Here is a 24,490-nt window from a genome sequence, read left to right as displayed (position 1 = left end):
TAAGAGTCATTCAAATAACTATAACATATAGAACATGCTATATGTTTACCTAACAATCTGTCACTCCTCATCGCTAAATCCCATGAAATCTTATACGTCTAGTCTCTTACGTGAATGAGCTAAATAATATTATTTGATATTTTACGGTAATGTGTTAATAATTTCACACATAAGTCGCTCCTGAGTATAAGTCGCACCCCCGGCCAAACTATGAAAAAAACTGCGATATATAGTCCGAAAAATACGGTAATCTGTTTTGCAAGGGTGTCCTGCCACATATGTTCATACATCAATGTGGGTGCAGTGTCTTGACCAAGTCACTCAAATGGCCGAAGCTGGATTTATATCAGAAACCCTCAAGTTTCTGTGTTTTTTTTTTTAATTCTAGCCACTGCTTTCAGGAGCATATTGTGGATTGAAGTACAAAATAGAGACACTTTGGTTTGTGAAATAGAGAGTCATTTATTTAGTTAGCAAGGCACGGCTCAGGCAGGGAAAACGGGTAAATCACACACTATTGGGTTGCCAACAATCTAGCATTTTAAAGAGCTGCCATCGAAGGAATGGAAATATGTGGCTGTTACGATCTGTTTGTTTAGATTTTGGGGTATTTTTTTCTGTGTTTTTGGTTCACTTCCTTTCTTGTGCTTTTATTTTGTTTCCACTACCTGTTCTGTTTGCGTTGTTCCTGCACTGGCTTCACACTGCTGCTTGGCGCTGTTTTCTTCACCTGGGGGAGATTAGTAATCATGTTTTTCACCTGCTGCTAATCATCACCTGGATGCTATTTAAGATAGTGACATTTCTTTGTCGGTGTAGGATCATTTAAATCTTGCTTAACTACTTTTGTTTTTTTTAGTAGCTGTCTGCAAGCTACTTTTGTTATGCACAGCGTCTGTGTTCTAACAATTTGTATGTTTTAACTGTTCTCCATGTACGGACTGAATTTGGCAAAAGAGCTTTTGGCATTGCTGCCCCTATGGCATGGAATGCATTGCAGACCAAACTGAAACTCACTGAACTACTTCCATTTGGAGACTTCCGTTCTGTCCTGAGGGACAGACAGCAAGAGACTTTTGCACAGTGCCTGTGTTTTTAAAAGGTGTAAATCTTTATTGTTTTACAGTTCTCTTTTATGTGTTTTAAAATGTATGTCTTAACGTATTACTTTTTTGAAACTGCTCTGTGACATGTGCTGTTGACCTCTTGGCCAGGTCACCCTTGTGAAAGAGATCTTGATCGCAATGGGTTTCTTATCTGGATTAAATAAAGGTTCTAAGCACACACACACAGAAGTGAAAGCAAAGCATACTTGATCAACAGCCATACAGGTTACACTGCCGGTGGACGTATAAACAACTTTAACACTGTTACAAATATGCGCCACACCGTGAACCCACACCAAACAAGAAAGACAAACACATTTCGGGAGAACATCCGCACCGTAACACAACATAAACACAACATAACAAATACCCAGAACCCCTTGCAGCACTAACTCTTCCGGGACGCTAAAATAACATCTACGGCTTTTGGAGCTCAGTGCACAACTGCACACACAACAAGAAGGGGACGAAGCAGAAGAACAAAGAAGAGACATGATGACGACGAGTAAGAAGAAGAAATACGCTTGCAAGTTCCAAAATTACACTTGTGATTTAGGGCTATATAAATAAACATTGATTGATTGATTGATTGAAAATGATTGGAAAAAAGAATTTCATTTCATCCAGGACAGCTCGAAGGGGAAGGGGTATGCTGCCTGCACCTCAACAACAACCCCCCACCCCCACCCCCCACCCCCCATCTCCCAAATTCGAAGGTCTCAAGGTTGGCAAGTATAGTGGTGATGATTCCATATCAGGGAGATCCATGGGGAGCTGCATTTAACACAATTAAAGACTGGCGAGGGGACGAGGGATGCTGAAACCTGCATTATTTGATTTCATGGTACTGCTTCATTGCAGGACACAACAATTACCGTACATTTTGATACTTTTTCTTACGCTTAGAACCCCGCGGCTTATTGAACGGTGTGGCTAATTTATGGATTTTTCTTTAACGGTCTTAATTTTTGTATTCAACAAATATTTTTCATTAAACACAAGCACAGACACTGAAAATGTGTGTTATTGTTTGTGCTATGACGCCATCTTTTGGACGAGTTCGCTCACTAAAGACGCTGCAGGGTGGACGTCAACAGTATTTCCTTCTGTTTAGTGCTTTCAGCTGGAAGTACACGTTACTGACAGTGGTTTTCTGAAGTGTTCCTGAGCCCATGTGGTGATATCCTTTACACACTGATGTCACTTTTTGATGCAGTACCCCCTGAGGGATCGAAGGTCCGTAATATCATCGCTTACATGCAGTGATTTCTCCAGATTCTCTGAACCTTTTGATGATATTACGGACGTAGATGGTGAAATCCCTAAATTCCTTGCAATAGCTGGTTGAGAAATTATGTTCTTAAACTGTTTGACAATTTGCTCACGCATTTGTTGACAAAGTGGTGACCCTCGCCCCATCCTTGTTTGTGAATCACTGAGCATTTTAATGGAAGCTGCTTTTATACCTAATCATGGCACCCACCTGTTCCCAATTAGCCTGTTCACCTGTGAGATGTTCCAAATAAGTGATTGATGAGCATTCCTCAATTGTATCCGTTTTTTTGCCACTTGTGTCAGCTTTTTTTAAACATGTTGCAGGCATTAAATTCCAAATGAGCTAATATTTGCTAAAAATAAAGTTTTCCAGTTCGAACATTAAATATCTTGTCTTTGCAGTCTATTCAATTGAATATAAGTTGAAAAGGATTTGCAAATTGCAATTTACACAACGTGCCGACTTCACTGGTGTTGGGGTTTGTACTTCAATGGTTGAAATCTCCACTTTTAAATGATATGAGTTATTAGGTTAATTTACGTCACAGCAGCTCAGACGAGGCACCAGGCAGTGTAGGCAGGGTTTGTTTCCAGAGCAGCCAGCCTGAAACATGGGTGTCCAGGACAGATGCGGAAGCAGAATATTACAACCATGATCCGCAGAAAATGTATTCTATATCAGATCGTAGGTGTTTTTTTACCCTTAGCGTTCATATTTCGCTGTTATTGTGGCATTTTTGTTGCGTTTTGCTTTAATGTAAAATATGTCAATAGAGGTGGTGGTCTGAGAAGTAGAATGGTCTTAAATAAAAATAAAAAAATGTTTTATTTTGTATAAATTCTCATGATCACTTAAAGATTCACATCGATAACTATCAGTTGAGCGTTATGAATCAAGGAGGGAAGTTGCTTCCATCAGCGGAGGCACAAAAGAGATTTATTGAAGTTCACTCACATATATTTAGTGATCTCCTTCACCTAACACATAAATCTGCTTCTGAGATACTGATTAAAAAGCAGTACCCAGACACTTGCATACCAACCATGCAGCCAACCCCACACACACAGAATATGTCCAAATTGCCACAATTATTGGAGATATAGCGAAGTGAATTATATTTATATAGCGCTTTTCTCATGTGACTCAAGCGCTTTACATAGTGAAACCCAATATCTAAGTTACATTTAAACAAGTGTGGGTGGCACTGGGAGCAGGTGGGTAAAGTGTCTTGCCCAAGGACACAACGGCAGTGACTAGGATGGCGGAAGCGGGGATCGAACCTGGAACCCTGAAGTTGCTGGCACGGCCGCTCTACCAACCGAGCTATCAAATCAAATCAACTTTATTTATAAAGCACATTTAAAATTTTACACAGGGGTAGCCAAAGTGCTGTACAATGGGCAGGTTAAAAGATAATACGAGAACCGAGCAAACACAACACAACACAAACAGAACACGATAAAAAATAAATAAATAAAATATAAAAACATAAAAACAGGTTCACAGCAGGTGTATTATGGGGCGCCATTGCAGGATGGATATCACTCAGTGTTAAAAGCCATGGAATAAAAGTATGTTTTTAAGAGAGATTTAAAAACAGGAAGAGAGGAGGCTTGTCTAACACTCAGAGGTAGGTCGTTCCAGAGCTTGGGAGCAGCAGCAGCGAAAGCTCTGTCACCTCTAAGCTTCAGCCTTGTGTCCGGGACCGTCAGTAGCAGCTGATCGGTATATGAAGCTGTACCGCCTCATATGGTGTATGACCTTGGTTATTGGACAGTATGATACCTGACTTTAAACCCTGTTGATACGCTGTTTTAGGAGTACCATATTTTCCGGACCATAGGGCGCACCAGATTATAAGGCGCACTGCCGATGAGCGGGTCTATTCAGGTCTATTTTCATACAAAAGGCGGAGCAGATTATAGGGCGCATTAAAGGAGTCATATTATTATAATTTTTTTCTAAATGTAAAACACTTCCTTGTGGTCTACATAACATGTGATGGTGGTTCTTTGGTCAAAATGTTGCATAGATGATGTTTTACAGATCAACTTCAAGTCGCTTTCTGACAGTCGCTTCAGGATGCGCTGTTTTGTGGGCGGTCTTATTTACGAGGCTCACCTTCGACACCGTCTTCTCCCCGTCGTCTTTGTTGTAGCGGTGTAGCGTGCAAGGACGGGAGTGGAAGAAGTGTCAAAAGATGGCGCTAACTGTTTTAATGACATTCAGACTTTACTTCAATCAACAACGGAGCAGCATCTCCTCATACGGAAACAACAACACCGCAAATGTGTCCCGTGAAAAACCGTCCGACCGAAACTCTCTTATAACTAAAGTTACTTGGGTGAATAATGTAAACTCACTACACCGGTATGTTTTAGCGCTTTCATGGCGAGTTTACTGACAGATATAAGTAAGAACTTTACACTACTTTATATTAGAAATGGCAACAGCGGAGGATGAATGTCCCATAACAAGAAAATAGAGAAAAAGAAGAAGCTTATCGACTAAAGTGTCGGCACAGAATACAAAGGCGGACGCGCACAAATTGTCAGAACTTATGCAGATCCCAAATACAGATCAGCAGGTACCAGAAGGTAAGAAAAGTAGCCTTTGCATAATATTGCGAAACAAAACGCCAGATAATATGTCTTACCTTATACACACACCATAATAATACTCCTATGTTGAAGCACAGTACAATCCATCAAGTGGTGCGGCTTCATAACTTACCAAAGTCGTACTAAAACATTTTGATAGATTTTTGAGCGCCGTGTGTAATGTTCTATTTTTTCAATGGAACATTCAAAATGTTGGTGTTGTTTACTTGAAACCCATCATAGTGCAGCCTACACTTATCTCTTATGTTTGACTGCCATCTACTGGTCACACTTATCATTACACCATGTACAAAATAAAATAGCTTCGAGGTGGGTAAGCTCAACCAAACGTATTCCTTATATTAGGCGCACCGGGTTTTAAGGCGCACTGTCGAGTTTTGAGGGGAAAAAAATTATTTTAAATGCGCATTATAGTCCGGAAAATACGGTACTTTTCTTAAAATCAGGGGCGCTGTCGGGAATTCTGGGCCAAATGATCAAGGCCCCAACCCTACTCAACACCTGCCAGTCAGGGGCCTTAGGAATTGTCCCAAGTATACCACTCTACACGGTGGCCTTCCTTAATTTTGTTAAAATCTCGTCTTGATCTTGTGAACCCATTATCATTTATCATCACACCCCTAAGATATGTCTGTATGTAGAACAATGTACTGTGTGTATAATACATCTGATATTGTTTGTTATGATGCAGACTGATTTGGCTTTTGTTTTCAGCATCAGTATAGTAACAAAACCATACAAAACTTGGTCTATTTTAATAGTCAAATTAAAGCAGCTCACATACAAATTGGTTTTAAAGTCATCTGCCAACGAAATATAACGGATCGTCAATCATGCAAAATGATAAATCAACTATTGAAAGAGTAAATGAAACCACATTTCTAGGTATAATGATTGATGATTAATTGAACTGGACATCTCATGTAAAAAATATACAAGATAAAGTGGCAAGAAACATGTCAATAATGAATAAAGCAAAACATGTTCTAGACCAAAAATCACTTCATATTCTCTACTGCTCGCTAGTGTTACCATATCTGAGTTATTGTGTAGAAAAATGGGGAAATAACTACAAAAGTACACTTCATTCATTAACGGTGTTACAAAAAAGATCAGTTAGAATAATACATAATGTTGGATATAGAGAACATTCAAACCCTTTATTCATTGAATCGAAAATACTGAAATTCCACGACATAGTGAATTTGCAAACAGCTAAAATTATACACAAAGCTTCTACCCAAGAATGTATAACAATTCTTCTCAACAAAAGAGGAGAAATATAACCTTAGAGAAAAATGTAATTTAAAACATTTGTATGCACGTACAACACTTAAGACCTTCAGTATATCTGTATGTGGAATTAAATTATGGAATGGATTAAGCAAAGAAATCAAACAATGTACTAATATAATCCACTTCAAGAAACTATTCAAATTTAAAGTGTTTACAAAGTACAAAGAAGAAGAACCATGATAAACATTCTGAATTTATTTCATACATCCATTCATTTTCAAGATAATATTACTTATCTCATCATATTATTAATATAATCACTAATTATTATTTATTCATTTATTTTTTATTGTTATTACCTATTACCTATATTGTGAATACATTGAGAACAGGAAGTGAACAAAAGTTTGAGCAACTGCTATGTAAAGCAAAAGGTGTAGGATTAAATAAGTTCTGCTTCTTCCTACTCCTTTTCGAACATGTTGAATAGAAGAACTGGAATATGTGATGTATCATGTTGTATGCATGTTCCAAATAAACACAACTCAACTCAACACAACTCAACTATTCCAATCTCTTTGAACTTCTTCCACTGAACAGACTTTGTTTAGAACTACCAATGTTATATGGAACGTACACATCAATGGAGTTGAATACCCCGAGTGCTACAAGGACTCAAACTTGGTAACAGTTTAGATATTGTGACTTACCAGCATTGTTCGGAGAATTGTCACAGATAAAGTATCTTCACACTCTCTAAAACAAAAGGGAGAGTTGCTGTTTAGATACTTTTCGAAGATTCCTTAATGATTAGGTGTGTATGTTGATGCTTGTGTACACAAAAGAAGTGTTGACCTGATTATTTCTGCAGCTTGCTCGGAGGTCAGATCATCGACAGCGACATTATTGATTTTCACAAGCTGGTCCCCGGGGAAAAGCCGACCATCTGCCGGACCACCTGGGCACAGAACATGTCCTTGTGTTGTCATATTTCATTTTGTTTTTGTTTTAATACTGCAGCTTGCAAAATATGTTTATTCAACAGATTACCTTTCATCCTACTTATAGATATTTTATCATAAATCTCTTTAAAGCAATTTAGTGAATACCATCTTTTTCAAGATTGCATTTATGTCCATGATTACAATATAACATCAACATCAATACAAATTAAGGTATGAATAGGTTTGAATATTCAATAAAGGGTGAATTGGGGGGCATTCAGTTGATTGTAAACATATTAGAAGATAAATCGCATATCCCTCCAGTACAGTTCATCACTATGGACTATTTTAGCAGAGAATTTACAAAACCCAAAACCGGTGAAGTTGGCACGTTGTGTAATTCGTATATAAAAACAGAATACAATGATTTGCAAATCCTTTTCAACTTATATTCAATTGAATAGACTGCAAAGACAAGATATTTTTAATGTTGGAACTGAGAAACGTAATTTTTTTGTGTGCAAATAATCATTAACTTAGAATTTAATGGCAGCAACACTTTGCAAAAAAGTTGGCACAGGGGCAACCTTTTGATGATATTACGGACCGTAGATGGTGAAATCCCTAAATTCCTTGCAATAGCTCATTGAGAAATGTTGTTCTTAAACTGTTGGACAATTTGTTCACGCATTTGTTCACAAAGTGGTGACCCTCGCCCCATCCTTGTTTGTGAATGACTGAGCATTTCATGGAAGCTGCTTTCATACCCAACCATGGCACCCACCTGTTCCCAATTAGCCTGTTCACCTGTGGGATGTTCCAAATAAGTGTTTGATGAGCATTTCTCAACTGTCTCAGTCTTTTTTGCCACATGTGCCAGCTTTTTTGAAACATGTTGCAGGCCTCAAATTCAAAATGAGCTAATATTTGCAAAAAATAAAGTTTTCCAGTTTGAACATTACATATCTTGCATTTGCAGTCTATTCAATTGAATATAAGTTGAAAAGGATTTGCAATTCATTGTATTAAGACCGGAAGTCTTAAAAAAGGATTGAAAATGGAAAAAGATGGGGGGAAAATATTTGTTTTGTTTTAGTATGTTTTTGTTTGAGGACAAACATGACACAAACCTTACCAATTGTTAGAACTGTTTAATATGTTTGTGTGTATGCTTCACTGACAGTGTTTCCCACACATTCATTTATTTGTTGTGGCCCGCCACGAAAGAATTACCACAAATTTAAAAAAAATTAAAAAATTAAAAAAATTGTCCTGTCCAGCTTCTAAGACAAATCATATAGTTGATGTAGATGCCCATATAGGCTGTTCAGATTTGCTTTACAAAAGAGAAGTGTAGGATACTTCTCTTGTTGCCTTATTTGTATTTGACCACTACTGTTTTCTGTTTATTTGTTACTGACTGTGGCAGGACACCTCTGCCTCTGTTTCACTTTATGTTGCTGGTAAATAATATGGTTGTAGTAGTAGGCTAAAGTTAAATTATTTAGTATGCAGTAATTAAAGGGGCAGAGCTTTAAGAGACATTTTAGCTGTTATATTTTATAAGATATATTTTTTGTAAGAACCACAATTATAAAATATATTTCAGTGAATAACTTATTGTTCAAATCTGTATATAAATATGTACATAAAGTGTTGTAATTATATTGTAAAATGGATGGATGGATGGACGTTTAAAACAAAACTGTTATTATTAATTAGTAAGTGTACATTTTTTGAGCCTTTTTAGAGAAAATCATATCATTGTAGTAAATTATGCAAATTACTCGATGATGTCATGGTGACCACGCCCATAGCCACGCCCCCACCACCACAGGTATCTTGGCAGTTTATGGGAAACACTGACTGATGACAGTATTTGGTGAACATCATTTTGTCCTACTAATTTCGGCAATTCTTGAACTCACCATAGTGTGAACTGTGACGCAACAGTTTGTTTACATGTTCCACTCCTTCTTTGTCTCATTTTGTCCACCAAAAGTTGTATGCTGTGCGTGAATGCACAAAGGTGAGCTTTGTTGATGTTATTGACTTGTTGGAGTGCTAATCAGGCACATTTGGTCAGTGCATGACTGCAAGCTAAGCAATGCTAACATGCTATTTAGGCTAGCTGTTTGTGCATATCATTATGCCTCATTTGTAGGTACATTTGAGCTCATTTAATACCCTTTACTTGTATCTTCTTTGTATATAATAAAGTTTTGCATGTCTCATGACACATTATCTGTATGTAATATTAGCTGCATTTCTGATAGTTGTTTGTGTGCCATGTTGTTCCAGACCACAGCAAAAATGAGCAACATTTCTGTCAACGAAGACTTGCTTAAGCCTGCGACACATAGTTATTTTGATAGTAGGCTATTATAGCTAATATAGACACTTACATCATGTGTTGCCTTCATTATAAGACTTATACAAGGCTTTTAATTTTCCGCGGCTCCAGACAGATTAGTTTGTTGTATTTTTGGTCCAATATGGCTTTTTCATTGTTTTGGGTTGCCGACCCCTGGTTTATAACATAAGTTGTTAACCGAAACCCACAAACTAAAACATTGTGTGTAACTGTGTACCCTGTATATGTATTGCCCTCGTTACAATTAAAGAACTATATTTATTTTGACCAAAGCTGTGCGATAAGGCCCCAAAATCATAGCATTTGTTCATGCTGAATGGTGAAAAACAATAGTTCCTTCAGTGCATTCTCCAACATTGAGAATGTAGAGTTGATTAAACATATTCGGGTCTGATGTACTAACCAACTAGTCCCAGTGAACTATTAGTATAGCATTAATGTGAACAAAGAGCAAAAAAATAGGTTTGGTCATACCTGGGGTTACCTCTTCTACCAGGATGGGTGTGTGAGATGAAAGAGTGAGGCCATGAGATTTGACGTTTGGGTCTTGCTGGATCAAGACATTCAAACGGAATGGATAGTTCCTGTCAGCTGAACTACCAGACTCTGCTGTCCTCCCATCTACTGCAACGCTGTCTCTAGGGGGGTTCGAAAAGAGCAGATTAGTTATTGTTAGTTTTATATTTATTATTGTCAAAGATTTTGTATTCCACAATCTCTGATATTGTCCTGCTGGTGTGAGGATGTTGACCCCTGTCTGATTTGTTTGATAACGGTGTATCCTCAGGGGATACTTTCATCACATTTGTTTACCTTTTACTGACTATAAATCATTTTACATGTATCACGAATGGCCAGATGCTACTATGATGACTTGTTTCCAAAAAATATCCTATATCCGAAAAATGGAAAGAGAATAATATGTAGCCTTCTGCTGCAAATAACAGTTGGCATGTTGTGTAAATCAAAAATAAAAACAGAATACAATGATTTGCTAATTATTTTCAACTAATATTTAATTGAATAGACTGCAAAGACAAGATATTTAATGTTGATACTGAGAAACGTAATGTTTTTTTTTTGCAAATAATCATTACCTTAGAATTTAATGGCAGCAACACATTGCAAAAAAGTTGGCACAGGGGCATTTTTACCACTGTGTTACATGGCCTTTCCTTTTAACAACACTCAGTAAACATTTGGGAACTGAGGAGACACATTTTTGAAGCTTTTCAGGTGGAATTCTTTCCCATTCTTGCTTGATGTACAATTTAAGTTGTTCAACGGTCCGGGGTCTCTGTTGTGGTATTTGAGGCTTCATAATGCGGCACACATTTTCAATGGGAGACAGGTCTGGACTACAGGCATGCCAGTCTAGTACCAGCACTATTTTACTACGAAACCACGCTGGTGTAACACGTGCAGAATGTGGCTTGGCATTGTCTTGCTGAAATAAGCAGGGGCGTCTATGGTAACGTTGCTTGGATGGCAACATATGTTGCTCCAAAACCTGTATGTACTTTTCAGCATTAATGGTGCCTTCACAGATGTGTAAGTTACCCATGCCTTGGGCATTAATACACCCCCATACCATCACAGATGCTGGCTTTTGAACTTTGCGCCTATTACAGTCCAGATGGTTCTTTTCCTCTTTGGTCCTGAGGACAAGACGTCCACAGTTTCCAAAAACAATTTGAAATGTGGACTCGTCAGACCACAGGACATTTTTCCACTTTGCATCAGTCCATTTTAGATGAGCTCGGGCCCAGCGAAGCCAGCAGCGTTTCTGGGTGTTGTTGATAAATGGCTTTCGCTTTGCATAGTAGTTTTAACTTGCACAGATGTAGCGACCAACTGTAGTTACTGACAGTGGTTTTCTGAAGTGTTCCTGAGCCCATGTGGTGATATCCTTTACACACCAATGTCGCTTTTTGATGCAGTACAGCCTGAGGGATCGAAGGTCTGTAATATCATCGCTTGCATGCAGTGATTTCTCCAGATTCTCTGAACCTTTTGATGATATTACGGACCGTAGATGGCGAAATCCCTAAATTCCTTGCAATAGCTGGTTGAGAAATGTTGTTCTTAAACTGTTGGACAATTTGCTCACGCATTTGTTCACATAGTGGTAACCCTCGCCCCATCCTTGTTTGTGAACGACTGAACATTTCATGGATGCTGCTTTTATACCCAATCATGGCACCCACCTGTTCCCAATTAGCTTGATCACCTGTGGGATGTTTCAAATAAATGTTTGATGAGCATTTCTCAACTTTTTCAGTCTTTTTTGCCACCTGTGCCAGCTTTTTTGAAACATGTTGCAGGCATTAACTTCCAAATGAGCTAATATTTGTAAAAAATAACAACATTTTCCAGTTCAAACGTTAAGTATCTTGTCTTTGCAGTCTATTCAATTGAATATAAGTTGATTTTTATTTACCATTTACACAATGTGCCAACTTCACTGGTTTTGGGTTTTGTAAATTTTATGGTGTTTTTTTAATGGGCTTTAGCTGCATTCTTAGCCACCGAGTACTTTCCGTATTGTTACAAAACAAGAATGCATGAAAAAAGAAAGACGTCTTGTCTTACATAGGGATTGCGAATGATAAGCAAAATGTAAAAAAAACTTCAGTTCTCTTTTAAGGAACTGATTAGCTAGACATGAAGAAAGACACATCATGAACCATATCTACAGGCTCTACAATTCGGCAGTTGAAAAGTTGTTGGAAATATGCACAATAGTAACACACAGGTATATTGATTAGGTAGTTTACCTGCTTAAAGACCTGCTGCCCAGATCTCGGGACCGCCGGAGCCATCGCCCCACCACCTGCTCGACCCTGCTGGCCCTGCGGGACGGGCTGTGACTCCTGTCCTGCAGTTCCATTTATCTAAAAGAGAAGTCAAATAAAATTACACTAATGAAATCCAAAAATATATAACAATTAATTTATTTTCTAGTAGTACAGGCCCGTGGTGTTCCACACCCTGGAATGCACTGCCATACAAACGTCCCTCGCTAAATTGCGCTTCAAATATTGTGGCTTCACCACATTGCTTGCATGCCCTCGAAAAAGACAACATGTTGACAATGACATTTACGACTGACCTCCACAATCTTTTCAATCTGAAAACTGGGTTAGCCCAAATAAACAAGTAGATATTTTATATTTATCGTCTGCTTCTTTATCGACTTGGGAGCACCCTGGCTAACATCATCAGTTAAGTCTTTCCATCAACATAGCACGCTCAACATAGACTGATATCATCCAACTTTCACATGGAAAGCCTTTTGCTGTCTCGACAGCACACCTGAACACTTGTTTACTAGCCCAATACATAGCCTGTACACCAGACCTGGGCAATTTAAGGCCCGGGGGTCACATGCGGCCCGTTAAGCTTTTCAATCTGGCCCGCCGGACATTCCCAAATAAGTTTTTAGATCTTTAATATGGAAACTGTAGCTGCCATTATGATGTGCAGTGATGTTTTCAAATGACCGGAAGTCTTGAACTATACAAAGTATTTCAATGGTTAGAATCTGCGCTTTTGCATGATATACTAGTTACTATGGTAATCTAATTAGTTACTATGGTAATCTAAGTCACAGCGGCTCAGACGAGGCACCAAGCAGTGTGGGTGGGGAGCGTTTCCACTAAGAGTGTTTCTAGAGTGGCCTGAAATGCGGGTGTCAGGGACAGACGCGGAAGGAGATTTTTACAACAAAGTTCTACAAGAAAAGTGATATATCAGATTGTAGGTGGTTTTTTTACCCTTCACATTCATATATCGCCATCGTGGATGGAGAGGGGGTGTGAGAAGTAAAAGAGGAGTGACGTTCATATGTTGTCAATATTCAGTGTTTTATCGTTCATAGTTAATATGGTAAATCCCACATTCTTTATATTCATGTACATTCTGGGTGTCTCATTCAGTAGAAAACTTTAAAACTCCAATCCGTTTCCTAAGGCGGTCTGTCATAACGTTTTTAGCATTTAATCCGACATTATTGTGAGTTTATGTATTAGTGTTCCTAAAAATGGGACCCAAACACACACATATTGTACAGCAGATTGTCACAGCTTATATATGTGTGTGTGTGGGTGCGTACATTTATATTTATATATATATATATATATATATATATATATATATATATATATATATATATATATATATAAATAGATAGTTAGATATACCGGCCCCCAGACACATTTTTTTCTCTAAATGTGGCCCCTGAGTCAAAATAATTGCCCAGGCCTGGTGTACACCCATAAGATACTCCTCCACTGTTCCAGATGTTCTCATGCGATACTACAACTCCTCTTTCATCATATTCAGCTAAATCGCACATAAAATAGCTGAGTCTAATCTTTGGTTGTTAAATCTTCTTGATTTTACCCTGATGACATGACAAATACTTTTTAAATGAAATGTTTTTTATATATGGATTCATGCATTTAGTGGTAGTTTGGATACCTAATTGCGACTTGCATGCACATTTTTATAGTTTTAACAAATCTATCATTTTATCACATATGTAAATGTATTACTTCACATTCTCCCCTATCGTGTTTTTTTTGGCATTTTACAAACAGTTTAAAAAGTGTATTACCGTATTTTTCGGACTATAAGGCACACTTAAAATCATTTAATTTTGTGCTCCTAATGTACGGCATGATTCTGGTTGTGCTTACCGACCTCGAAGCAATTTTGTTTGGTACTTGGTGTAATGATAAGTGTTACCAGTAGATGGCAGTCATATATAAGAGATACGTGTAGACTGCATTATGACGGCAGTAAACAACACCAAAACTTTAAATGTTCCATTGAGAAAATAAAACATTACACACTGCGCTCAAAAATCTGTCAAAATGTTTTTAGTACGACTTCAGTAAGCTCTGGAGCCGCACCGCTTGATGGATTGTACTGTGCTTCAACATAGGAGTACTATTATGTCGTGTGTATAAGGTAAGACATATTATCTGGCGTTTTGTTTCGCAATATTATGCAAAAGCAACTTTTCTTACCTTCTGGTACCTGCTGATCTGTATTTGGGATCTGCATGAGTCCTGAAAATTTGCACGCACCTGCCTTTGTAGTCTGTGCCGACACAGTCGTCAATAAGCTTCTTCTTTTTCTCTATCTTCTTGTTATGGGACATTCATCCTCTGCTGTTGCCATTTCTAATATAAAGTAGTGTAAAGTTCTTACTTATATCTGTCAGTAAACTCGCCATGAAAGCACTAAAACATACCGGTGTAGTGAGTTTACATTATTCACCCAAGGAACTTTAGTAATTAGAGGGTTCCGGTCGACGTTTTTTCAGGGGACACATTTCCAGCGTTGTTGTTGCACTAGTGAGCCACGGATGAGGAGATGCTGCTCCGTTATTGATTGAAGTAAAGTCTGAATGTCATTAAAACAGTTAGCTTCATCTTTTGACACTACTTCTACTACCGTCCTTGCACGCTACACCGCTACAACAAAGATGACGGGGAGAAGACGCTGTCGAAGGTGAGCCACGTAAATAAGACCGCCCACAAAACGGCGCATCCTGAAGCGACTATCAGAAAGCGGCTTGAAGATGATCTGTAAAACATCATCTATGCAACATTTTGACCAAAGAACCACCATCACATGTTATGTAGACCACAAGGAAGTGTTTTACATTTAGAGAAAAAATGATAATTATATGACTCCTTTAATGCGCCTTATAATCCGGTGCGCCTTATATATGAAAAACGATCGAAAATAGACCATTCATCGGCAGTGCGCCTTATAATCCGGTGTGCCCTATCGTCCGGAAAATACGGTAGCACTTTACTTTTACCTAGACTGTTTAATGTCAAATTTCCTCATAGATAGCTAGTAGAGGTTGAATGGTACATGTATTTATTTTTATTTTTTTACTGATTTTCCACTCGATAAACATTAAAGGCCTACTGAAATGACATTTTTTTATTTAAACGGGGATAGCAGATCCATTCTATGTGTCATACTTGATCATTTCGCGATATTGCCATATTTTTGCTGAAAGGATTTAGTATAGAACAACGACGATAAAGTTTGCAACTTTTGGTTGCTGATAAAAAAAAGCCTTGCCCCTACCGGAAGTAGCATGACGTAATCAGTTGTTCGTCTCCTCATATTTTCCTATTGTTTTCAACGCAGCTAGAGCGATTCGGACCGAGAAAGCGACGATTACCCCATTAATTTGAGCCAGGATGAAAGATTCGTGGATGAGGAACGTTAGAGTGACGGACTAGAATGCAGTGCAAGACATATCTTTTTTTGCTCTGACCTTAACTTAGGTACAAGCTGGCTCATTGGATTTCACACTCTCTCCTTTTTCTATTGTGGATCACGGATTTGTATTTTAAACCACCTCGGATACTATATCCTCTTGAAAATGAGAGTCGAGAACGCGAAATGGACATTCACAGTGACTTTTATCTCCACGACAATACATCGGCGAAGCTCTTTAGCTACGGAGCTAACGTGATAGCATCTGGCTCAAATGCAGACAGAAACAAAATAAATAAATCCCTGACTGGAAGGATAGACAGAAGATCAACAATCCAATTAAGCCATGTACATGTAACTACACGGTTAATAATTCTCAGCCTGGCAAAGCTTAACAATGCTGTTGCTAACGACGCTGAAGCTAACTTAGCAACTTAGCAACCGGACCTCACAGAGCTATGATAAAAACATTAGCGCTCCACCTACGCCAGCCAGTCCTCATCTGCTCATCAACACCCGTGCTCACCTGCGTTCCAGCGATCGACGGGGCGACGAAGGACTTCACCCGATCACAGATGCGGTTGGCGGCTAGCGTCGGCTAGCGCGTCTGCTATCCAAGTAAGTCCTCCTTGTTGTGTTGCTACAGCCAGCCGCTAATACACCGATCCCACCTACAACTTTCTTCTTTGCAGTCTCCATTGTTCATTAAACAAATTGCAAAAGATTCACCAACGCAGATGTCCAGAATACTGTGGAATTATGAGATGAAAACAGAGCTATTTTGTATTGTTTTCAATGGGGTACCGATACTTCTGTTTCACTGGCTACGTCACGCGCATACGTCATCATCCAAAGCCTTTTCAACCAGAAGTTTAGCGGGAAATTTAAAATTGCACTTTATAAGTTAACCCGGCCGTATTGGCATGTGTTGCAAAGTTAAGATTTCATCATTGATATATAAACTATCAGACTGCGTGGTCAGTAGTAGTGGGTTTCAGTAAGCCTTTAAGTTAGGGACAGAAAAGTTAATTACGTAACGCGTTTACTCTCTAAACAAACACAGTACAGCCAAGTATATGGTTATCAGGATGTACTGATACTGTATGACTAACTATAGTGCGAAGGAGAAGCCAGTTTCAGTTGGTTTTTTTTTAATCCTTTGAGCCGTTTACAAAAACATAAAGCAGTTTTATGTTGATTACGGTGCACAGTTACACCCCGATTACTATTAACAATGTTTTGAAATGCCTAAAATAATTGATGGGCGGTTATATGGTGTACCCTACAGAAGTCTCTAAAGGACGCACTTTGCTCCTAATAATGGGCATGAGCACATCCATTAGAGGGAACGCGCGGTCGGAGAGGAGAATTTGCCCATTGATGGAGTGAAAAAGCAGAGAGAACTAAGAAAGCAGAAGAGAAAAATGAATATTTTTTTAAATTTCAGCTCAAGGAGGCAAAGGCTTTGGGATGCAAATGCTGAGTGACACAGCCACTAATGTCACTTGTGGGATCTTGTCCATAAGCACATTATCCATCTGTCTGTGGAACCCCCTCTCCTTCTATCCTTGCAGTGGTGCTCCCTGACCTTTCACTCACACCCTTTTCTGTTCACCCTTTACCTGCCTGGGTCACATTACATCACCAGCACTACAATCCAGTGATCATCTTAGAAGTTAATCACATACACATGAATGACTTCCGTTTTAGAAGCAGAATACAGACACATACTGCATATGAACTGTGAAACCGGGAAGAACAATCCTACTGCATTAAAATACACTTACCGTATTTTCCGGACCATAGGGCGCACCGGATTATAAAGCGCACTGCTGATGAATGGTCTGTTTTTTATATTTTTTCATATATAAATCGCACCGGATTATAAGGCGCAATAAAGGAGTAATTTTATTATTATTTTTTCTAAATGTAAAACACTTCCTTGTGGTCTACATAACATGTGATGGTGGTTCTTTGGTCAAAATGTTGCATAGATTATGTTTTACTCAGCCGGAAACAACAACACCGGAAATGTATCCCGTGAACAAACGTCCGACCGGAACTTTAATAACTAAAGTTCCTTGGGTGAATAATGTACACTCACTACACCGGTATGTTTTAGCGCTTTCATGGCGAGTTTACTGACAGATATAAGTAAGAACTTTACACTACTTTATATTAGAAATGGCAACAGCGGAGGATGAATGTCCCATAACAATAAGATAGAGAAAAAGAAGAAGCTTATCGACTAGAAAGGCAGATGAGTGCAATTTTTCAGGATTCATGCAGAACCCAAATACAGATCAGCAGGTACCAGAAAGTAAGAAAAGTTGCTTTTGCATAATATTGTGAAACAAAACGCCAGATAAAATGTTCTACCTAATACACACACCATAATACGTTTGTAATACTCGTATGTTGAAGCACATCTAACTGTGCAGCCTACACATATCTCTTATGTTTGACTGCCATCAACTGGTCAAACTTATCATTACACCATGTACCGAATAAAATTGCTTCGAGGTGGGTAAGCTCAACCAAACATATTCCTTACAATAGGCGCACCGGGTTATAAGGCGCACTGTCGAGTTTTGAGAAAAAATACAAAAACATTTAGGTGCGCCTTAAAGTCCGGAAAATACGGTATGTTTTGATGTAATAATGGAGGTCGCAAGTAAGATAAACCACACATCAGCAAAGAGTAATCTATATTCCTAAAGTTGACATGTGTTAAATATTTATTGTGTCCAATAATTTCTGGGTTGTGTTGGCCTCTCATATGAATTGTTCATCCATCCATCCATTTTCTACCGCTTGTCCCTTTTGCGGTCGCGGGGGGTGCTGGAGCCTATCTCAAAATTGTTCAAATATGTTAAATTCTTCTTTTTGTTGACGATTAACTATAGCTACTTTTGTCATATTGCGTTTAGAATTCCTGCTTGGCTGAGGCAAACAAACACAGTTCATATATATATATGTATGTATGTATGTACACTACCGTTCAAAAGTTTGGGGTCACATTGAAATGTCCTTATTTTTGAAGGAAAAGCACTGTACTTGTCAATGAAGATAACTTTAAACTAGTCTTAACTTTAAAGAAATACACTCTATACATTGCTAATGTGGTAAATGACTATTCTAGCTGCAAATGTCTGGTTTTTGGTGCAATATCTACATAGGTGTATGGAGGCCCATTTCCAGCAACTATCACTCCAGTGTTCTAATGGTACAATGTGTTTGCTCCTTGGCTCAGAAGGCTAATTGATGATTAGAAAACCCTTGTGCAATCATGTTCACACATCTGAAAACAGTTTAGCTCGTTACAGAAGCTACAAAACTGACCTTCCTTTGAGCAGATTGAGTTTCTGGAGCATCACATTTGTGGGGTCAATTAAACGCTCAAAATGGCCAGAAAAAGAGAACTTTCTTCTGAAACTCGACAGTCTATTCTTGTTCTTAGAAATGAAGGCTATTCCACAAAATTGTTTGGGTGACCCCAAACTTTTGAACGGTAGTGTATGTATGTATGTATGTATGTGTATATATATATATATATATATATATATATATATATATATATATATATATATATATATATATATATATATATATATATATATATATATATATATATCCTGCCTCGAAAGAAAATAATGTTTGCCTTGGTGCCCTAAAATATGAGCCCTCCTTAAAGGCAACACTTGCCTTGACCTTAAAAAGTAACAATTTGAGGCCTGTATATATATATATATGTATACAGCACACGTATTGTATAGCATATTTATACAACTATATAGCTATCTACAGTATATGTTATTAGGACTGCAACGATTAGTCGACATTGTCGACAAATGTCGACAATAAATATATATATTTATATATTTTACACACATACACACCAGCCCTCAAACACATTTTTTTTCTCTCAATGTGGCCCCCGAGTCAAAACAATTGCCCAGGTCTGTTCTATATAGTAAGTAGTATTGTTGTCACTTAGCAACATTGCTTTTTTGTTATTTTCCCCAATGTCTTGTTTTTCTACTGATTTTTATGTTATCTTGTTTTGTGGTATTTCTTTTGTTTTGTGATACTTGATGCTTACAGACCGGGGGACGACGGGAGAGACCGTACTAGGAGTGGGCGGTTAGTCACCTTACCCACTTGCTTCCTCATGAGGAAGCACCTACAAACTGACTACGAAAAGGCATAAGAAAAAACAACCCGAAGGCCCTCCGAGAGGCGGGATGGAAGATGGGCCTATTCTGACGGATCAAACGGTGACAAACGGAACGGAAAACGACAATGAGAAGGTTCTCCGGAAGTGTAAATGCGGGTGGCAGAAGGTGACTTCTTTTAAAGGACTGCGGATTCATCAAGGGAGAATGAAGTGTGGGAGTACTCCCGACCAGCATAACCGCGCTGCTTCGGCAGGTCAGACGGAAGAGACCCAATGCCAGGTGACAAACCACAGTGCAGAGGGTCCCAGTAATGCTGAGGGGGAAACGGCAGTGGAAGCAGGAGGGGAGATGAATGCAGCACCCGAGAGCGAAGCTCATGCAGTTCCCCAGAGAGTTGCACAGTCAGAGAGCCAACGCAAACATCCAGAAAGGCGCAAGAAGATCAAGTGGCCGAAGGCAAGCAACCAAGCAGAATGGCGCAAGCTTGATGATCACCTGAGAGGGGTACTGGAGCATTCCCTGCGAGGAACGGTTGAGCGTAAACTAACCTCGCTGAGTAACATCATTTATGAGGAGTGCAGAGAGAAGTTCGGAGAGAGCGCGACCAAGCGAGCCACAGCCCAGAAGCACGAAGGACGGAGGGAGAGGGACATCAAGGGGCTTATAACCAACAGGCGCCAGTTGCGTAAGGGGTGGAGGAAAGCAACCGCGGAGGAAAAAGAAGGGCTCAAAGTGCTATGGGATGATCTCAAGCAGCGTCTTGCCAAGCTGCGTCGGGCAGAGAGACTCAGAAGGCGCCGGAAACGAAAGGAGAAGGAAAGAAAAGACTTCTTCAAGGATCCTTTCCGGTTTGCCCGTCAGCTCCTGGACGAAAAGCGAAGTGGCAAGCTGTCCATCGCGAAAGAGGATCTGGAACAACACATCAAGGACCAGTATACGGATGCAGCCAAAGATACACCACTTGGTTCACCAGGCCATGTGCCACGCCCAGAGCCCCCAGAGACCCCATTCGACACTTCCCCACCTAGGCTGAGCGAGATTAAAGAAGTCCTTAAGAAAGCCAGATCAGCCTCTGCACCAGGACCAAACGGGCTTCCTTACAAGGTGTATAAAAACTGTCCGCAAGTGACCACAATCTTGTGGAAGCTCATGAGTGTTGTGTGGAAGAAGCAATCCATTCCAGCGGAGTGGCAAGAGGCAGTTGGAATATTCATCCCCAAGGAGCAAAATTCAACCAACATCAGCCAGTTCAGGTCAATCGCTTTACTGAACGTGGAGGGAAAAGTATTTTTCTCTGTCCTGGCAAAAAGGATATCCAGCTTCCTCAGCAACAACTGCTACATCGATACAAGCTGTCAAAAAGCAGGACTGCCAGGCTTTCCGGGGTGCATAGAGCATGCATCCGTGATTTGGGATCAGATACAGCGTGCCAAAAGAGAGAGGAGCAACCTCCACGTGGTATGGCTCGACCTGGCAAATGCCTATGGCTCAGTACCACACAAGCTGGTTGAGTTTGCCCTGAATTTCTTCCACGTTCCTGTGTGTGTCAGTAACATCATAGCCAAGTATTTCAACAACCTACACATGTGCTTCTCAGTAGATGACTACATGACAGGATGGCAGCGGTTGGAAGTGGGAATTGCCATGGGCTGCTCCATATCACCAATCCTCTTTGTGGCTGCATTTGAAGTGTTACTCATTGGAGCAAGGCAAATGGTCAGAGGCCTGAAAACACCGTCAGGAGGAAGACTCCCCGCTCTGAGAGGTTTCATGGATGATGTGACAAGCATCCTACAGACCGCCCCATGCACAGCACGACTCCTCAAGCGTTTCGACGAACTCACCGTCTGGGCGAGGATGAAGATAAAGCCTGCTAAGTCCAGGAGCCTGTCCATCAGGAAGGGTGTGAGAGATGACAGGACAGTCTTCACAGCAGGAGGTGAGAAGATTCCACTCCTGGCAGAGCAGCCCATACGAAGCCTCGGGAGGGAGTATACAGCAGAGCTTTCGGACAGGCAGATGGGGAGGGTGGTCCAGAAACAACTAAAAGAGGGGCTCGTAAGGATCGACGGCAGCCAACTTCCTGGGAAGCTGAAGGTTTGGTGTTACCACTTCACACTTTTCCACCGCGTAATGTGGCCGCTGAAAGTAGCCGAAATTCCATCTTCTCAGGCCAGCAAGATGGACAGCATCGCCAACGGTTATATCAGGAAGTGGCTGGGCCTCCCCCGCTGTTTCTCGGACACAGGTCTTTTCGGCAAGAACATTCTGCAACTTCCTCTGAAGTCAATCAATCTGGGTTACAGGCAGGAGAAGACTCGCCTTGTACTGGAGTTGAGGGAATCAAGAGACGAAGCTGTGAAGAGTGCAGCGGTGACTGTCCGCACTGGACGAAAGTGGAAGGCTCAGGTGGAAGTGGACCAAGCTGTCTCAAGGCTGAAGTACAAGGAGATTCTGGGAAGAGTCCAAGACAGCCGGGCAGGACTGGGATGGGGGCAACCAGTCCAGTTCTGGTCCAAAGCCACGAGACAGCAGAGGAAGGCCATGGTGGTGGAAGAGGTCACACAAGTGGCGCAAGACCAGTATTGGATCAAGGCCGTATCCCAGGGAAAACAGGGGGCATGGACTCGCTGGGAGGATACCATCAAAAGAGTCATAACCTGGGCCGACATCTGGCGAACTCCTCAATCTCGGCTTAGCTTCCTCGTGAGGGCAGCGTATGACACCCTGCCATGCCCTCGAAACCTCGCCCAATGGTTCGGAAGCGAGGGCAAGTGCTCCCTGTGCAGCAAAGACAATGCAGGACTCAAACATATCCTTTCAGGTTGCAACGTCGCGCTGACGCAGGGGCGCTTCCGGTGGCGACACAATCAGGTGCTGAGGAAGTTGGCAGAGCTGTTGGAGAGATGCAGAGTCGGGGCAAACAACGCCACAGATCGCCATCGGCCAAACATCAATTTCATCAAACCAGGAGAGGTAGGACAGAAGACAGAGGCGGGAAGATCATCACTTCTGCTTACCCCTGGTAAGGGCTGGGAGATGCGCGTTGACCTGGACAAGCTGCTAGTCTTCCCAACTGAGGTCATACAGACAACGCTAAGACCAGACGTTGTGATGTGGTCCTCAGCTGCTAAGAAAGTCCTCATCATTGAACTAACCGTGCCATGGGAGGAGGGAATACCAGTAGCACATGAGTTCAAACGGTCAAAGTACAGCGACCTGGCAGAGGACTGCAAGGGGGGAGGCTGGTCTGCGTCCATTCACCCCGTGGAGATCGGATGCAGGGGCTTCGTAGGAGGTTCTGCGACCCGGCTCCTGCGTGCGGCGGGAATGACCGGTTACAGCCTGAGGAGGGCCATTAAGGAGTTGGCAGAGGAGGCAGAGAAGGCAAGTTTCTGGATGTGGCTAAGAAGGAGGGACAACACTTGGGGCTCAACACCCCATTGAGGTCAGTTGCAGGGAGTGGCGCGGGGAGACGTCCCCGCTTAGCCACTGCCCCCCCACCGCGAGGTGTCCTGGCTTGGGGGCGAAACATCAGTGAACGGTGGCACCAGCTGACGACCCTGCAGCTGACCTCGAAGTGCACTGGAGGAGGTGCGACAGGCAGAGATGCCAAGCAGTTAGGTCTGTACTTATTAACTTATTGACTTGCAGGTAAAAGTAAACTTACCTTATAACAATCGGCCAATTATTCAAATAACCTAAACTGAAAGTGACAATTGTTTGAATCATGCAGTCAAGAAAAAAACTTGTGTTGGTTCATCATAACAGTATTGAATAAGTTATCCCTCATGTTAGTCAGCTACAGTAATGACATTTTAAGGGTGATGGAAATAATTTCCAACAATCCCGAAGGCTCAAATCATTCTTTAGTTGTACTCCATAACCTCAGTCTTCCTATCAGAATCATTAACCACATACCTTTTAGATCGAGAAACTTGTAATAATAGTGTTAAAAATCATTTAAAATGTAAATAATGTTTGCGTAATGTTCTGAATGCACGTAGGCACAGGCACACAGTGCAGGCAAATTAGATTACAATTTATGTGTGCAGGCAATAACAGGGAGTTTGTGCGTCACCTGTGCTTAGCCAGATTAGAATGAGCTTCTCCTTAACCTTCGAAGTCAGATTAGGGCAACAGACTAAGCTGCAGTATCTCAGACTGTGTCTGTCGTCCACTACTCACTCACTCTCTACCCGACGTGTCCTATATCTTTTAATGCACCCCAACAATTGGTTTAAAATTCACATACCAACACACCTGCTCTCAGCACTTTATGTCAGGGCTCCATGAGGTTGCCAGTTAAAGTCCCATTCTGCTATCTATCCAGCCATCATGGTACTGTGCAGGGTCGGAGTGACATGTCTTCCTCACCTGATGACAAACACAAAGTTGTAAATAAGAGTTAGGGAACATGTATGAAAAGGCAAATATATACAGTCGTGGTCAAAAGTTTACATACACTTGTAAAGAACATAATGGCATGGCTGTCTTGAGTTTCCA

The 24,490-nt window shown here is 40.6% G+C and overlaps 1 protein-coding gene across 3 annotated transcripts in view; it reads right to left on the bottom strand.

The window, feature by feature from the left end:
- LOC133639238 (FERM and PDZ domain-containing protein 1) overlaps nucleotides 1-24,490 on the bottom strand; it is a 100,334-nt gene that overhangs the window by 41,825 nt on the left and 34,019 nt on the right. For 2 of the 3 annotated variants that reach the window (XM_062032410.1, XM_062032412.1), the window contains exons 2-6: nucleotides 24,248-24,361; nucleotides 12,335-12,451; nucleotides 10,032-10,195; nucleotides 7,095-7,197; nucleotides 6,950-6,995 (exon numbers count right to left, since the gene is read on the bottom strand). In XM_062032410.1, the coding sequence (XP_061888394.1) occupies nucleotides 6,950-6,995; nucleotides 7,095-7,197; nucleotides 10,032-10,195; nucleotides 12,335-12,447 (426 nt within the window). In that variant the 5' untranslated portion in view covers nucleotides 12,448-12,451; nucleotides 24,248-24,361. Of the gene's footprint in view, nucleotides 1-6,949; nucleotides 6,996-7,094; nucleotides 7,198-10,031; nucleotides 10,196-12,334; nucleotides 12,452-24,239; nucleotides 24,362-24,490 lie in introns of all 3 variants that reach the window. The other variant, XM_062032413.1, reaches the window with a different exon arrangement.

The sequence above is a fragment of the Entelurus aequoreus genome, linkage group LG22 (assembly GCF_033978785.1).
Source record: "Entelurus aequoreus isolate RoL-2023_Sb linkage group LG22, RoL_Eaeq_v1.1, whole genome shotgun sequence".
In the NCBI taxonomy this organism is placed as follows: domain Eukaryota; kingdom Metazoa; phylum Chordata; class Actinopteri; order Syngnathiformes; family Syngnathidae; genus Entelurus; species Entelurus aequoreus.
Note: the sequence above shows the minus strand (reverse complement) of the source record. Positions and strands in the feature narration are given on the sequence as shown.